Source organism: Mustela putorius, unplaced genomic scaffold (genome assembly GCF_011764305.1).
Source record: "Mustela putorius furo isolate JIRA1106 unplaced genomic scaffold, ASM1176430v1.1 tig00000193_pilon_pilon_pilon, whole genome shotgun sequence".
NCBI lineage: Eukaryota > Metazoa > Chordata > Mammalia > Carnivora > Mustelidae > Mustela > Mustela putorius.
Window position 1 is genome coordinate 1,198,365 of NW_025421309.1, and position 18,510 is coordinate 1,216,874.

At 42.3% G+C, this 18,510-nt stretch overlaps 1 protein-coding gene across 1 annotated transcript in view; it reads left to right on the forward strand.

The window, feature by feature from the left end:
* Positions 1–6,925: 6,925 nt before the first annotated feature.
* The window catches only part of LOC101680071 (SV2 related protein), a 73,788-nt gene continuing 62,203 nt past the window's right edge, over positions 6,926–18,510 (forward strand). Inside the window, exon 1 of the mRNA XM_004779097.3 lies at positions 6,926–7,222. Coding sequence (XP_004779154.1) covers positions 7,188–7,222 — 35 coding nt within the window. The 5' untranslated portion in view covers positions 6,926–7,187. The remainder of the gene's footprint in view (positions 7,223–18,510) is intronic.

Here is an 18,510-nt window from a genome sequence, read left to right on the forward strand (position 1 = left end):
AAACACAATAAGGAGCTGGGGTTTTTTCCCTACTAAGGAAAACTGAGCAGGTTTTCCCTATATACAGGTATGAAGAACTAAGGAAAAAGTCAGAACAATATTTCATCAAATATAGGATGTTGGGGCACCTGGGTGTCTCAGTTGTTACGTGTCTGCCTTTAGCTCAGGTCGTGATCCCAGAGTCCTGGGATCAAGCCCCTCGTTGGGCTCTCTGCTTGGCGGGAAGCCTGCTCTCCCTTCCCTCTCTCTCTGCTTGTGTTCCCTCTCTCACTCTGTCTCTCTTTGTCAAATAAATAAATAGAATCTTTTTTAAAAATAGAAGATGTTAATGAAGAGATAGAAATTACAAAAAGAAATCAAGTAGAAATTCTGGACTTGAAACTGAAATGAAAAATTCACTAGAGGGACTCCACAACAGATCTGAGCAGGCAGAAGAAAGAATCAGTGAACCCAAAGGTAGACCTATTGAGATTATTCATTTTAGAAGCAGAAAGAAAAATAAATAAAGAACACTGATCAGTGGCACCTGGGTGGCTCAGTTGTTAAGCTTCTGCCTTCAGCTCAGATCATGATCCCAGGGTCCTGGGATCAAGCCCCACATCTGGCTCCCTACTTGTTGTGAAGCCAACTTCTCCCTCTCCCACTCCCCCTGCTTATGTTCTTTCTCCCACTGTATCTCTCTCTGTCAAAGAAATAAATAAAATCATAAAAAAAACACCAATCAGAGTATAGAGACCTGTGGAACACCATCAGGCATCTAACAGATGCACAGTGGAAATTCCAGAAAAGAGGAGAAAGAAAGAGACAAAAAATAGTTGATAAATAGTGACTAAAACCTTCCAAAATTTGATGGGAAACAATAATATACACATCCAAGAAGCTCAGTGAACTCCAGGATAAATTCAAAGAGATTCACACTTAAACTCATAAAAACAGTCAAAAAAAGAGAATTTTGAAAGCAGAAAAAGAGGAGACCCTCACACAAAAGGCTCTCAATGGGATTAACAAATGATTTCTCATCAGAAACTATAGGGTACAGAAGGCAGTATGATGATATATTCAATGTTATTTAAAAAAAAAAGGATTGTCAGTCAAGAATCCTATATCTGGCAAAATGATTCTTCAAAAATGAAGGAGAAATTGATACATTCCAGATAAGCAAAAATTGAGATTTGCTTCCAGCAGTCTTGTCCTGCAAGAAATACTAAAATGAATTTTTTAGACTAAAATGTGAAGACACTAGTTAGTAATTCAAATCCACCTGAAGAAATAAAGATCACCAGGAGAGATATTATAAAGGTAAATTTAAGAAATGGAAAGTGTGGGTTTTGTTTGTAACTCATTTTCATCTTTATTTACAGTGCATAAAGATATAACTTACAATCATAACAATTTTTTAAAAGATTTTGTTTATCTGACAGACAGAGATCACAAGTAGACAGAGAGGCAGGCAGAGAGGAGGAAGCAGGCTCCCTGCTGAGCAGTGAGCCCGATGTGGGGCTCGATCCCAGGACCCCGGGATCATGACTTGAGCCGAAGACAGAGGCTCTAACCCACTGAGCCACCCAGGCACCCCCAATCATAACAATTTAAAAGGTGGCAGAAATGAAGATATGCAAGAGCAAGGTTTTTGCAGAATAATGAGATTAAATTGGTATTAATCCAAACTAGATTGTTATAAATTGGGATGTTAATGGTAATCCTTAGAGCAACCACTAAGAAAATAACTTTAAAAATATATAATAAAAGAAATGATAAGGGAATTAAAGTGGCACACTAGAAAAAACATATTTATCACAAAACAAGGTAGGGATAGAGGAATGGGGGAACAAAAGAGACATAAAACATAATTTGTTTTCTACGTGATCCATGATCACATTACATTTAAATGGATTAAACTCCCTAAAATCCAAGGACTGTTAGAATGGATGAGACAATATGATCCAACTATATGCTGTCTACAAGAGTTTTTATTCATTTTAGATTCAAAGACATAAATAGGTTGAAAGTAAAAGAATGGAAGAAGTCTTGCCATGAAAACAGTAACCAAAAGAGAATGAGGTGACTATGAAATATGAGACAAAATAGGCTTTAAGACAGGAAAAAATATTACTAGAGACAATGAAAGACATTTTATGACAATAAAGGGTCAATTCATCAAGAAGAAATAACAACTGTAAGTATGCATTCACTTAACAACACAGCCCCAAAATACATGAAGTAAAAGAAGACAGAATTTAAGGGGAATCTAGACAATTCAAGAATAACAGTTGGAGATTTCAATACCCCGCTTTCTTTTTTTTCCCCCTTAAAGATTTGATTTACTTATTTGACAGAGAGAGATCACAAGTAGGCAGAGAGAGAGGGGGGAAGCAGGCTCCCTGTTGAGCATTGAGCCTGATGCGGGGCTCGATCCCAGGACCCTGAGATAATGATCTGAGCCAAAGGCAGAGGCTTAACCCACTGAGCCACCCAGGTGCCCCAATACCCCACTTTCAGTAATGGATAGAACAACCAGACAGAAGATCAGCAAAGAAAGAGAAGTTTGAGCAACATGATAAACCAAGTAGATCTAACAGACATCTACAGAACATTTCCCACAATAGCAGAATACAATTTCTTCTCAAATTTACATGGAGCATTCTCCAAGATAGACTATAAAACAAGTCTCAATGGATTTTAAGACTGCAACCGTACAAAGTATGCTCTCCAACCACAATGCAATGAAATTAGAAATCAGTAATGGAAGGAAATTTGGGAAACTAATAAATACATAGAAATTAGACAACACATTTCTAAATAATAAACAGGTAAACAAGGAACTGAGAAGGGAAATTAAGAAACACTTTGAATTAAAGAAATTGAAAGTACAAGTCACAAGAGTGCAAAGAAAAGACCATCGCTTCTTTAGTGTTCACTCAGATATCTTGAACTTCTCTGCTTGATAACCTCTTCCCTAGGTCTGGATAGGTGTTCTGGCCTCTGATTCACATTTATCTCTTCCTTATTTTATGTCCTTCTAAAAATACAATGTCTAAGAGATCGTGGTTTTATTAGGAGAACTTTAGAGTTTATCTTTTGAGCCAGCTGCCCCAAAATACAGGAAGAAAAAGAGGACAGAATTGAAGGGGGAAATAGTTCTCTTTGCCCTCTCCAGTCCTCTCTCATTGTAGATGAGAACACATCTTGTGTTTCATTGAAGAATAAGACATATGAGCAAGGGACTCTTTGAGGTTGTACACTTTACATTTTTTAACAAGGGCTTACCCTCCTGGTTAAGCATCCCCTTTCTACTGGCTCCTGGGTAAAGTCCGTAAGTAATTAACAGCTTGAGCATAATGCCAGGGACCTGGGAATGACTCCAGGTGGAAATGCCATCCCACCAGCAATGGCCGGCAGAGCAGGGTCTACCATCAAAGCCTTATTTGCCCCCTTTGTGTTTTTTTTAATCCAATTTCAGTTCTAAAGAAAAAAATCTCAATAATAAACAACAGGATTCAGAACACAGTTGATAGGAGAATCACTTGTTCAAAGCACGTAATTGTATATTCAGTATTTCAGGCTATGGGACGGCTTGTCAGTCTTTATTCCAGCCCCTATAGGTTTTGTTTTAAGAATCTGAGAGGAGAGATCATGATGCATCACTCTGATGTGAAATAAAACCCATCTGGCTTTTGGCATGTCCCCATTTCCCGGCCAGATGGATAATGTGGTTAACTGGAAGTAACTGCCTTTATAATATTCATATCTACCCAAGGATGTCTCAAAGATCAGAGGTCTAAACAAACATGGGTCATATTTTTCTTGGCTGATAATCTCATTCAGATATAACTTTAGAACAGGGCTTGTCAGTGTGGTCCCCAGACCAACAGAATCAGTATCATTTGAGAACCCATTAGGAATGGAAGCTCTCAGGCCTCACCCCAGACCTGCTGAATCAGAAACTCCGGGGGTGGTGCACAACTATATGCATGCAACAAGCCCTCTGGGGGATGCTCACTCACACTCAAAGGCGGAAACCACTGCTTTAGAAAAGTGTAACCATATTTCTAAGAAAGAAGAGAAAACATTAATTCTTTAGGATTTTTAAAATACCTATTACATACTAAGTACTGTTCCCCCAGTTTTCAGCAGTGAGCGCCTCAAGTCTCCAAAGAGCAGTGAGGGAAGCTAAATGTGTGAAGCCTTGATAAAGCTCAGCAGGCTGCTTGGAAGCATCACTTCCTAGTGGCCAGACAGAAAGGCAGACCCAGTTGAAAAACACTGCTTCCCTCTCCACTAAAAAGCTGGTGATCCTGTTATGTGAAATCTCTGTTTAGATGTTGACAAAACTTGAAGTCAATATTATTATTTATTATTAAAAATTATTGAAAGTCATTTTTAAAAAACGGCTCTATTAAAGTTTAATTACACACCACACAATTCACTCTTTTTGTTTGTTTGGGGTCTTTTTTTTTAAAGATTTTATTTATTTATTTATTTGAGAGAGAGAGACAGAGAGGGACAGACAGAGAGACAGAGGGACAGAGCAGAGGGAGGAGCAGAGGGAAAGGAAGGGAGAATCTCAAGCAGACTCAGTGCTGAGCGTAGAGCTCACCTGGAGATCAGTCTCACAGATCTGGGATCATGACCTGAGCCAAAAACAAGAATTGGACGTTCAGCTGACTGAGCCACCCAGACGTTCCCAATTCACTCCTTTTAAGTGTAAAATTTGATGACCACCTGATGAACTTTTGGGTGTTTCCACTTTTTGATGTTATGAATAATGATGTTATAAACATTTCTGTACAAGTTTGTGCACACTGTGTTTTCATTTCTTTTGGGTATTTACCTGCAATACAAGTGGCATTACAGTGTCATGAGGTAACTCTGTGTTTAAATTTTTGAGAAACTATCCAAACTGTTTTCTATAGTGGTTGCACCGTTTTATATTCCCAGCAGCTGTGAACGAGGGGAATGTCCCATCTATATCCTCACAAAACTAGTTATTGTCTGTTTTTTTAATTCTAGCCATTCCAGTTGGTATGAAGTGTTATCTTGTTGCCATTTTGATTTGCATCTCCCTAATGGCTAATGATGTTAAGCAATATTTTTCAAGTGCTTGTTGGCTAGTCACACATTTTTTAAAAATATGTATTAATTTATTTGAGACAGAGCATGTGTATGAGTGGGTGGGGAGGGGCAGAGGGAGAGGGAGAAAATCTCAAACGCACTTCCTGCTGAGTGCAGAGCCCTACATGGGGCTGGATCTCACAACCCTGAGATCAGGACCTGAGACGAAATCAAGAGTCAGACGCTTAACCAACTGAGCCATCCAGGTGCCACATCTGGCCAACACATCTTCTTTGCAGAAATATCTATTCATATTATTTTTCCATTTTTATTTTTTAAATATTTTATTTATTTATTTGGCAGAGAGAGAGAGAGAGCGAGAGAGGGAACACAAGCAGGAGAGAGGGAGAGGGAGAAGCAGGCTCCCTGCTGAGCCGGGAGCCCTATGTGGGGCTGGATCCCAGGTCCCTGGGATCATGACCTGAGCCGAAGGCAGTTGCTTAAATAACTGAGCCACACAGGCTCCCCTATTTTTCCATTTTTAAATTACACTGTCTTTTTATTATTGAGTTGTAAGAGTGCTTTAAATTATTTGAAGTAAGTCTCTTATCAGGTACATAATTTGCAAATATTTTTCCCATGCCATGGGTTGTCTTTTCACTTTCTTGACAGCGTCCTTTGAGACAGAAAAGCTTTTAACTTTGATCCAGCCCAATGTACCTAATTTTTTCTGTTGTCACTTGTGTTTTTGATGTCGTGTCTAAGAAACCACTGCCTAATTTAAGGTCATGAAGATCTATTCCTATGGTTTCTTCTAAGAGTTTCATAGTTTTAAATCTTTACACTTAAAAGTATTCTTGTTGACCCTTCAGGCTACTCAAAACACATCTCTCTGTGAATCTGGCTTATGACTGTCGAATAACCAACTGTCAGGCTTGCCTGGAACTCAGGGCTTCCTGAGGACTTGGAACTTTCAGGGCAAAGACTCACGTTCCTCGGCAAACCAGGATGAATTGGACACACTACCAATAGACCTCCAACCTGTCAGCTCTAATAGAAATCATTACCCTTCCTCTCCATAGCTTAAAATAGATAATGAACCCCTACTCACCTGGAGTGAAAGATCAGTTTGCTTTCAGTTTAACAAGCATGTATTGAGTGTACACAATGCAAAGCCCTGGGGTTGCATTTAGTGGGGAATATTAAATTCCAATTTCAGTGTCCATAAATAAAGCTTTATGGTTCTAGGCCCTTGGGGTACATCAGCAAGCCTTTACCGAGCTTCAGTTCTAAGACGGCAGAGATTCTAGCTGGAGGAGGATGGGAAAAACAGATAGGGAGGATTTTGAAGGTGGGGATTTGGTTTTATTAATCTTTGGTCTTATTAATCTTTGGTTTTATTAATCTTTGATTCCCCAGTGTGGCTGGGGAATCACAACCCCTCAATAACGCTTGTTTGTGGAATGAATGAATGAATGAATGAGTGGCCTTTGGCTTTCTCATACTTAACTTATATCTTTTTTTTTCTTGATTCATTTCACTAGACAGCTCCATGATGACAATGACATGTCTAACTTGTCTTGCATATGCCTGGTGCCTATTACAGTGCCTGGCACAGTAGGTGCTCAATAAACGGTGTTTTAATGCATGCCCACGTCTTTGAATTTTTCATTCCCTTCATTTGCTATACCAGCCTGGGTTTCAAGAATATTACACCGGTAACAACATTAATGAATCCCCACAAATAAACATTTAGAGAGGCGTTGTCAACCAAAGAGTGCTCATTGGTACCTCGACAGCCATTTCACAGACTGTTGTGCCCTATAGGCACCCAGTAAAACATCGCCAATCACAGAAAGCCTGTAAATTCCTCTAACCAGAAGGGCTCTTCCCCGCCCCCTCTCCCCGCGCCGCTCGCTCTGCCCTCCGCCTCCTCCTCTCCGCCCACTCTCCTGGCGGCGGCGGCTTTGTCTCGTGGGCTGGTCCCTGGCGGCTCCCTACCCCGAACAGCTGCCGCCGAGGGAGGAAGCGGCGCGGGAGCTATCCAGCACCCCGGTGCTGAAACCCCGACCGCCCGTCATCCACCAACACCATGTAAGGGCCATGAAAAGGGCTCGTCCTGGCTCAGCGCGGACATGGAGGAGGACTTATTCCAGCTAAGGCAGCTGCCGTGAGTATCATGGGGGCGAGGGAGAGGAAGGCAGGCTTTCCTTTAAAAAATGAAAACCTGCAGGGGGGCATCTCTGCATGGTTTCTTGAATGTACAAGGAACTGTTGGAGAGGAAAGAATTAGGCCCCGAGGAGACAAGCCATTTTCCTATTCCAGCAGTCCAGCCTCTGTATCTCTGACTCAGTTCTATTTTTCAGATCCGTCAGAATCTTATGGGGAGCTAGGGGTATTGTGTTTTCCCTTGTAATTGCTCTCAGTCCTAAAGGGATTTTTGAGGTCTGTGTTTTAAGAAAGCATTAGCTGCTGTTTTGAAATGTGGACTGAATTGATGAGTCCATGCAATGACATCGGTTTTTCCCAGCCTTTTCTCCTATGCCGTGAAATTCCCAATTTTTCTGCAAGGTCTTATGGAAGGGAATGGTACTGCTCTTGCAAAGTGGTTTCTAAAAGGCTGGAATGCCTTCCTAGAGGGGAGGCTTGGACAAAGTCTTGTTTATGAAGTGTGTGAATGAGAGGGCTGAAACCTCTTGCCTTCTTCTGAATGAAAGGTTTTTGTAAGAGCTAGCTAGAGTGAGACTCTGTCTATGGCTATCCTTGAGAACATCAGGAATACAAAGCTAGAGGATGGGAATTTTTAGGGGATATCAGATTTGCTCTGAGAATCTTGGAGAAATACAACCAAGCAATGAAAAGGACAGGGGCTTTGTGGACGGGTTTACGGATTTCTCCTACTACAAGCCAGTGGTGATTTGTTAAGCAAATCCCAAGACTATGAGATGGGGCATTAATGCGGATTTTTGTTTTAATTTTAAGACGCACTAGCCATTTGGATGGTAAAAGTAGACACTGTTTGGAGTTGTTGTAAAAGATACATCATTGTTAGTGTGTGTATTTTCTTAACTTAAATTTTTCCCCCCTCTCTAAGCCACGGAGAAATTCTCCCAAGTGACTTTTAGTGTGATTGATACAGCTCTCTGAGGCTCTGAATACTGAAGGGTATTGTAAATGTTTACTTCTCAATTGGTGTAAAAATTAATTTTCATTTTAAAATTTTAATTAAATTTTACTCTCAAGTTTTTATTAATTGATCCACAAATAGCATATCTTATGTAATCAGCATTATTTCACAAATGCCAAAAGATGCTCAGTTATAATATCCAGAGGTCGATGTATGAATACATAAAAATATACATATCTGAGTGTAAATCTCTCGAAGAAAACATACCACTTTCAATGAAAATAATATCATGTTAAAAAAAACCAGCCCATTATCTCAAAATAAAAAAATAATTCAGAAAATGAAATATGAAATCTCGTACTCAGAAGAAGAATACAATACATATTGGAACTGCAGCTACTGAGATGAATTTTCAAGTAATGTCAGAGCATGTGAACTTTGCAGATTACTCAGAGCCCATGTATATTTAATCTATTCAGCTATAGACATGACACTATTGTGACAAGTCCTTCCTTAATTAAAAAGAAATTTAAAATGATGAGTTTTATTAACTTAAATTTTAAAAATCATTTAGTTTTTATACTAATGTATATAATATAATGTACTAATATAATCTCTGCATAGAGTAAATAAAGTTAAAAAAGAAGTACAAGAATAAAAACTAGTCTCTCTCTTCCCAAACCACAGGTTAAGTTTCTTGGTTATTCTCATTGATACTTTAACACAAAAATACATGTAATATCTATTAGCGAGGTGAAACTGTGTATTGGCTAAGAGCATTAGCTCTTGAGTAAGACAGACTTGAGTTCAGATCCTGGCTTTGCCACTTTCTGGTTATTGGACTTTGAGCAAGTGATTTAACCTTTCTGAGATTGAGTTTCCCTCGCCATAAAATGGGGCTCACAATCATCCTTGATTCACAGAGTTATTGTAATGACCAAGTGAGAAAATGTATGCTGAATGCCCGGTAGACATAAAGCATTTGACATACATTAACTAATATTATTATTATCTTTAAAAATCATTTAGAAAAATCTTTAAAAATCATTTAGAAAAATAGATATAGACTCCCTATGTAATCTGCAATTTGAATGAAGTCAAAATTAGCCCTGAAACGTGTTGATGTCTATTTATAAAAAGGGAGTGAAGTAAAAGGAACAGCCACGTGAATCTGAGTGGGTTACAAATCACGACTTAGAAGTTTTTTTAAACCACACCCTCTGTATACTGTGCACAGACTGCGCGCAACAGCTTTCCTGAGAGCAATATGGTTTTTTAAAAAAATCAGAATGCTTTGGAGAGGGTTGGCAAGAGTGGACTTCGGAACAGCCTCAGTCCTATGGGAAGCGAAGTGTTAATAGATTATAAGCCACTAAGTAGTTTACAGGGTTTGGGGAGGGGAAAAGGAGTTGAAGGTGCCTAAGGAAACAGTCCCTCCTTGCACTTGGAAGCTCCTTCACACAACTCAAGGATGGTTCATTTTAAGCCCCAAACAACCTCTGTCTTTTACCTGTTGTCCTTTCAGGCACAGTACCATGTACAGGAGACTCCAGAGGCTAAGATTTTGTGCCTAATTCTGCCTTTTGTGTGACCTTGTACAAGGCAGACTTCTCTGGGTCTTTCCTTTCTAGGATGATTTTTTTTAAGATTTTATTTATTTATTTGACAGATGGAGATCACAAGTAGGCAGAGAAGCAGGCAGAGAGAGAGGGAGGCAGGCTCCCTGCTGAGCAGAGAGCCCGATATGGGCTCCATCCCAGGGCCCTGAGATCATGACCTGAGCTGAAGGCAGAGGTTTAACCCACTGAGCCACCCAGGTGCCCCTAGGATGATTTCTTGAAAGCAACTTTTGCAGACGGCATTGGTTAATTGGTTGATTGATTCATTCATTATATTCATTTGGGCACATAGTACAAGGGATTCTGCAACTGAATAATATAGACACGGTCCTTGCCCTCAAGGTAGTCACAGTCTGGAGCTGCAATGTCCAATATGGTCGTCACTAGCTTTATGTGGTTATTTAAATTTATTTTTTTAAAAAGATTTTATTTATTTATTTGACAGTCAGAGATCACAAGTAGGCAGAGAGGCAGGCAGAGAGAGAGAGGAGGAAGCAAGCTCCCTGCTGAGCAGAGAGCCCAATGCGGGGCTCGATCCCAGGACCCTGAGATCATGACCTGAGCCGAAGGCAGAGGCTTTAACCCACTGAGCCACCCAAGTGCCCCTGGTTATTTAAATTTAAACTTAAATTATATAATTTGGATATGAAATCATTTCTATAGTATAATATACAACATAAAATGTAATTTATTATTTAAAATATGTGAAATTTTAAAAAATCATCTTTCTCAATTGCACTAACTACATTTCGGGTGCTCAATAGCCACATGTGGTTACTGGCTACCATATTGGACCACGCAGGCCTGAAACATTTCCATAATGGCAGAAAATTCTATTGGACAGCGCTGAACTGGTGCTGGGAGAGGCAGACATCAAACACATATCATTGCCCAATAATTATGAAGATTGTTTTAAGGCTGCAAAGGACAAGTGCAGGGTACGGTGAGACTAGTACTAGGTGGGGAAGGAGGGGAGGATCAGTGAAAGTTTCCTTGAGAAAGTGACATTGCTGTTGAGCCCCCAGAGATGTGTAGGAGTCATCCAAGGAAAGAGATGGGATGAGGAGTATTATGGACAAAGGGAACTGTGTAGATAAAAGCACTGAAGTAGGAAAAAAGTGTTGTGTCTCAAAATCAGGCCAGTGGAGGGAGCATACAAAATGAGGAACTTAAGGGAGGCTGCAGAGGATGACCTAGACCAGGCCATACAAGACCCTGTAGTCTGTGACAATGAGCTGGAACTTTATCCTCTGTTTGCCCAGATTTCTCTCTCCCTCCTTTCTTACAAACTTTGTCTTCAAGATTAAACTTAAGCCCATTGTCTCAGTGAATCTCCCACTGACTTCTCCTGGGCTTAATCAACAGTAGGGATAAAAGTGTGGGCTCCGAGGCAGGCAGACCTGGGTTCAAACATCTGAGTGGCCTTGGGCCAGTTACTTCACCTCCTGAAGGCTGGGTGTTCCTCCTTAAAGTCAAGATGATGGCATGACCGGTCTGTTGTGAAGGTCAAGAGAGTCATCATTGGGGTCTACGGCCATACCACCCTGAATGCGCCCGATCTCATCTGATCTCGGAAGCTAAGCAGGGTCGGGCCTGGTTAGTACTTGGATGGAAGATAGTCATCATTGGGAAGTTCTTAGCACAGTACCTCCACACTAGCTTAGTTTCCCTTAACCTCCAACATTACCTAGAAGCCATGGCCTCCTTCTCCAAACACTAAGAAAATGTTCCCCAAAGGGGAAGATTTCTTGCCAAGGAGGAGAAAGGGGTTTCAGTATCACTCACTTCACAGACAAAAAAGAAAAGGAAAGGAAAGAAGAGTTATTTCAATAGCTTAGATCTGGATCCTCAAGGTCAACCCACCAGAACCTCTTAAAACTTCAAGCTCAAAGCTGCTCACACCCCATCATTTCCAACACATGCCACCCAGCCTCACCTCTAGGGGATATGTGTTTTAGTGACTTAAGGGGAACAATCAATCTGGAGTCCAAATAAAGAAGCTCCCTGGCAAAGAAGCCATTGCTTGGGTGATTTTAGGTTTCAGGGAGGATCATCCAAGGGTTTGCTGGCCCAGAGAGTAGCTTTACCGCCCCAGTCAAACTCCTCTCTGGCTGTCTAAAAGAATTATGCAGATCTGTATGCAAGTCACTGTGTGATCTTAGGCAATGTATTTGCTTTCCTGAGACCTAAGGGGTGCCTGGGCCAACTTTAAGGGCATTTTTAACTTTATGATTCTAAGCTGTCTAGATGGGTGTGCCTGGTACCATCCTGCTTCAGGGAAATTTTCCTGCTGTAATTATTAATTACATCTCTTTTACCTTGTAGTACCCGGTTTCTCGACTTTGACACTCTTCACATTGTAGACCAGATAATACTTAGCGGTGGGGGCTGTGCTGTGTTTTATGGGATGTCTACCACCGTCCCTGGATGCTTTACCCACTAGATATCACAGCCGTCCCTCCAAGTTGTGACAATCAAACATGTCTCCTGACATTGCCAATGTTCCCTAGGAGAAAAAAATCACGCCCCATTGGGAACCACAGCTCTAAAGTATTTTAGCAGAGGCAATGAATTATTCAGTCTCTCTATTTCTAGAGCATCCTTGGGTCTCTCTTTCAACCTCATTTCTCTGACCTTAGTCATGTCAGGACCCTAGTATGTGTTCCACCAGCAATTTGTGCACTTCCCTCCATCCTCAGTTTACCTTTGGTAAAAGATTGTCAGATCCATGAGGACAAGAGTTTGGTCTCACACACACAAGGTCCTCTTGGCATGCTTACTGAATGAATAAGTTACAAACTTCCCAGAAAGTTGTCACAAAGACCTCTGTCCCCATCCCCCTCCCCACTGAAGCCATGGCATAGAATGATCATGTGTAGAGGCCTCTCTATTCAGGCAGACCTGGATTCAAATCCTGCCTTTTCTGCTAAATTGGAAGGTAATCTTTTCTTCTCCAGGCCTCAGGTTCAAGTGCTTAGTGGAGCTAGCAGCACATGTTAAGGGATTAATAAATGTTAACTATTATTTACTTGTGATTGTTACCTTTGTCCAGAATATAAACCAGTGGTCCACTACCCAGGGAACAAGATCGATGCTATTCAGGTCGATGGGGGTGGCAGGAAAGTACAAACAAATAAAATCCACAGAAAATTAAAATCCCCTTTAATGATGGCCTTCTAGACATTCAGGAATGGAAGAGACCTTAAATGTCACTGTATCCAAACCCTCACACCTTATCTCCCCAAATTCAGAGCAGGAGGGCATCAAGAGGTGCCTTTCAAACATCTGAGGCCACCATTAATAGCTTATTAAAATTCAGATCCCTGGGCTCTACTCTTCAGAGATGCAGTAGCATTAGATCAGGGCAATGACCCAGGAATTGGCATTTTAATCAGTTCCCTAGGGATATTCTTGGCCTCAGAGAAGCATCAGCTAATTGGTTGAGACCACAGGCTGTGGGACTACCCAGACCAGTGACTGTAGTACCTTATTTACTATCTGGGGAACCCGGGCCAATTGATGTAATATCTGAGCTTCTATTTACTTGTTTATAATTTGGGGATTTTAATAACATGTCTCTCTCAGGATTGAAGAGATCATATAAGAGAGTAAGTAAATATAGCATGTAGGCATATCAAAGTGCTACATGTTAAATATCCTCATCCCCGGGTCCATCCAGATGGATACCCTCCTGTCCTAAGACCATCTCTCATGAAGGGGAGCTCACTGCCTCTGAAAGCTGCCTTTTCCACCTCTGGACTTCTCTGCCCAAGAAGGCTCTCCAGACTGTGTTGAAATCTGCTCCCCTCTTCTCTAAACCCAGAAGCTCAAGCTCTGGTCTCGGGGTCCAAGTTGAATAAGCACCATTCTTCACTTGCCCAGACCTCAAGTACTTGAAGACAGAGGTCCAGCCCCCGAAAAGGCACTTTCCAAATCACACAGATCAGGGAGTGCCCACGTCTTGTCTTGAAGGAAACAAAAAGCAAGTCCTATTTTAAGGGACCTTGGCAATTTCCACTGCTTCGGGTCCACAGCCTCTAATCCCATTTGTCAATAGGCCTCAGATTCCAAAGAAGCCCCTGTGTGACACAGCTGAGCTCCTGGGACAAGACAGAGGGGCGCTGGTCATCAGCATTGCTGACTGTGCTCCCCAGATAAGTGGGCACTTGTCATGCCCTGCAGAAGGGTCTCCCAGGAAAGGTGTCTTCTGCCACTAATGGGGGTCAGTGGGGATGGAGGACAAATGACAAAAGCTTCAGCTCCCTCCATCCTTCCCTCACTCTAGTCCCTCTTCCAAGCCACTGTCCCCTCTCACACAGCTGACCACAGAGCCTCCTCTCTAGCCTCCCTGCTTCCTTTCTTGCCATCCTTCTATGTTAAGCATGCCTTTTATTTCCCGTCCTCTAGTGTTTTGACATCTTGGGGCTTTGCTGACCCTGAAGGGATTGACCCTCCCTGAGTTAACTGTAATGATTGACCTGCCAGTGTCCTTGCACAAAGTAACCAATCCAGAGCCACTCTCCACCTGTTCTCAACACCCCAGGGCCAAGTACCAGACAGCCCCTGTGCCCCAGAACCCATTGACATTCAAACTGGCCAGTTCCTCAGCCTGGTTACCCTGCCTCGCCTCTTTATTCCTGTGGAAACCAGGATAAGGGTTCTTACCTGCCTTTCCCCTTCCACTTCCTCTGCCTTTTTACCAACTCAGGTTCTTCCCCATAGGGTGCCTGAGGTGTGACAGGCTATTGCACTTGTGATCTAGGAGTATTACAGGGTATAGTTTTCCCCCTGGCAGTCATCTCCTGATCTTTTGGCCTCGCTATACCCAAATAATAATAAAACCTGCATTTTATTTTATTTTTTTAAAGATTTTATTTATTTATTTAACAGAGAGAGACACAGAGAGAGAGGAAGCACATGCAGGTGGAGTAAGAGAGGGAGAAGCAGGCTTCCTGCCGAGCAGGAATCCTGAGGCAGAGCTCGATCCCAGGACTTTGGGATCATGACCCGAGCAGAAGGCAGACACTTAATGACTCATTCAGGTGCGCCTAAAACCTGCATTTTAAAACACTCTCTACAATCTAGTTCCTCCTCTTGTGGACACATGTGTCTGATGAGTGATCTTCTCAAACTCAACTCTGATCATCTTCCGTCCTCTCTCGCCTACTTGAAAACTTTCAGTGGTGTCTCCCTGGTCTCAGGAGAATATGGAAAATCCTCACTGTGGTGTCCAGAGCTCTGCATGATACGGCCTGTCTCTCCGACCTCCACACCTTGGTCCTGCCTCTGAGCCTTTGCACCGGCCATTTTCCCGACTGTCTCCCTACCATCTGTGCACCACCCTCCTTGCCTTGCCATCTTTATCTCAGCCTCTGTAGGAAAGCCTATGCTGACTCCTCCTTCCTCCAATTGTTCTCTATCTTGGCACCCCTTTTTTTCCTTCTCAAAATCAAAGTGTGTTCAAATCTATTATAATTTCTTCATTTACCATCTCCCCAACTAGAGCACTGGCCCCAAGAGGGCAGGGACCACATATATTATTTTTGTTTCCTTTGGTATCTATCCCAGCAGTCAGCACATAGTCAGCACTCACTCGGTAAACATTGAAATACTGAACGATTATGCCATGCTCTGGACACAATCTGTCAATATCAACTCCTTTTGTCTCCATGGCAAACCTGTGAGGTAGGCATTATCATCTCCAACCAATCAGGGATGAAATGAAGACTCAGAGAAGTAAAGTAACCCACCCAGGGTCACACAGCAATGGAGGGGCATGAGAAGGGATTCAAACCCCGATCAGTCCCTGATCTTCTCCTTTGGGGCAGACCACCTCCCTTCATGATAGGACACTGAACACCACCCTGTGAAAATCAGTTAGGAGTAAGCTTCCTTTTCTGTCTGGTAGATTCATCAACTCAGAGGATCAAAGTCCAGAAGCTCAGATGAAAAGAGAAGAAGCTTCCTTATCTAAAATACCCTAACCAAGCCTCAGACCCTAATTTAAGGTACCGGAGAGAATTACATGATGGTACAAATAAGACCTTTAAGTTGACAGCCATCTCCTCGAGCTCTTCCCTTCTTTAAATAGCAAAATTATGTGAAATAAATGTTCTCTGCTATTTTGGTAAATTACATGCTGTATATACACAACAAATGCCAAGAAATTGTAAGCCAACTTGTTTCAGAGCCCTCATACACTTAACGGATGGCCCTTCGATTTTTATCTTTTGTATCACATTCCCCATCCCCTGTCTTGGGAAACCTTGGCTCTGGTGGTTGATAGATACTTTCAGGAACCCGACCAAATCAAAATGTAGTCTGGCCAATTTCCGAGTATAAGTTAGTGTCAAAGGCCTCTTTGTACCTCTGTCTTCTTCTTCTTCTTCTTCTTCTTTTTTTTTTTTTTTTAACAGAGAGAGATCACAAGTAGGCAGAGAGGCAAGCAGAGAGAGAGAGAGGAGGAAGCAGGCCCCCCAGCGAGCAGAGAGCCCGATGCGGGGCCTGATCCCAGATCCCCGGAGTCATGACCTGAGCCAAAGGCAGAGGCTTTAACCCACTGAGCCACCCAGGCACCCCTGCACCTCTGTCTCAAAACAAGTTTTCCTAAATACAGGTGCCCTGGCTTCTAGTGATATACCAGAGTAGGAATATGAACAGATCCTGGTTTACAACTGCAGGGAGGTAAGCTGCCTTCTCAGAGTCACAGAGCAGGTCTGTATACTCCCAGCTCAGGCAGGAAGGTGATTTGAGTTGGGCCAGGTCAAGGGAAGCTCAACGCCCACCGTCTTCCCTTTAACCTTCATAGCAGTCTTGCAATCCCACTGTCATTCTCATTCCATGGATGAAAGCATCCCCACATGCTTAGCAGATGCCACATGATCAACAAGAGCTCTGTAAATAGTTGTTATCATTATTTATACGGGTTACTAAAGGAATAGATGCGCAGGTTAAAAATCCCAAACATAGCAGAAAGCAAAAAAAAAAAATTTCCTTCCCATGCAAAAAGTTCCCATTCCCAATGCAGACCTTCTCCTCCCCAGAAGCAACTAGTCTTTGGTTTCTTAGGAATCCTTCCAGATCACCCAAGACTGTGGAAACATAAGTACTCGGCAGCTGCGCTTCTCAGACTTGAACATGCACACAGATTGTCTAGGGACTGCGTTAAAATGCAGATGCTGTCTCCGAAGGTCTGGGTCAAGGCCTGGGACTCTGAATTTCTAACAGGCCTCTGGGGGATGCTGGGGCCCCAATTCAAGACCACACTTAAATCTTAGTAACAAAGGACTTAGATCATGGGACCATATTCTAGCATATTTAATAATAAGCCCCAGGACACCTGAGTGGCTCAGTCGGTTAAGTGTCGACTCTTGATTTCAGCTCAGGTCAAGATCTCAGGGTCATGAGATCAATCCCCACATCAGGCTCTGTACTGAGTGTGAAACCTGCTTAAAATTCTCTTCTTCTCCCTCGGCCCCTCTTCACGTCCCCGCTTGCACTCTCTCTCTCTAAAAAATAAAATAATAAGCCCAACAATCTTTTCCTGTTGGCTCTTACAGATCAGATCCTGTGTGTCTGTGTGTGTGTGTGTGTGCATGCGTGTGCCTGTGTCTGTGTTTATTGTGGTAAAATATACATAAGAAAAAATTTGCCATTTCGACAATTCTAAGCATAATTGTCAAAATGATAAATTTTCTATAAGTACATTCACACTGTCCACGTTCTTGTGCAACCAGCACCACAATCCATCCCCAAAACTTTTCGTCTTCCCCAGCTGAATCTCTGTCCCCATTAAACACCAACTCTCCCTTTCCCGAGCCCCTGACAACTTGCCCTTCTTCTTTCTATCCCTGTGAATTTGACTATTTTATTCCCCCTCACATAGGTGGACTCCCACAGTATTTGTCTTTTCAGGTCAGAAAAGACCTGCTTTCATTCTGCTTATTTCATTAAGCAGAATATCTTCAAAATTCATCACGTTGTGGCATGTGTGAGATTCTCCTCTTTTTTCAAGGCTGCTTAATATTCCATTGTATGTATACACCGCACTTTACCCATTCATCTATCGATGGACACTTGGGCTGTTGTGATACTGTGACATGGATCAAGAGACAAAATTTTTTTCCCCACATTTTCCTATGTGGATGTGTCATAATCTATATACTCATTCCTCTTCTGATGATTGTTTCTGGTTTGGCTGCAAACAGCACCAGAAGGGACTATAGCAAAATGGCTGGGCATGGGGACTCAGCAGGCAGGTGGCTTTGCCAGCGTCTAGGTTAGACACGTCCTGTGTGACCTTGCGTCACTCTGGGCATGACTGTCCCCATCTGTAAAATGGGGTTAGCAACAGCAAAGGTGATATAAGGTAATCAATGCAGAGCACAAACATGGCACTTGGCACACGGCCAGCTAACAATGCCTATCAGCCATTGTTCAAATGGTAAGTCATTGCCTACTCATGTCTGTCCCTGCAATGAACTGCCAGCTGCACAATTCTGAGTGAGAGCACAGAGGACTTAACATTTTGAAAGCTATCACAGAGTACCTTCTCCAGAGTCGCAGTGGTCACTGTTCCGTCACGGGGAAGAGGTGTGGAGCTCCAGACAGTCCTTGAGGAGAGGATGTGATGCAAACAGAATTCAGGGAAGATTATCAGGCTGCAGAGTCATTTCCTTCCGTGAGGTTCCCCTCAGAGTCAAGGGTGATCC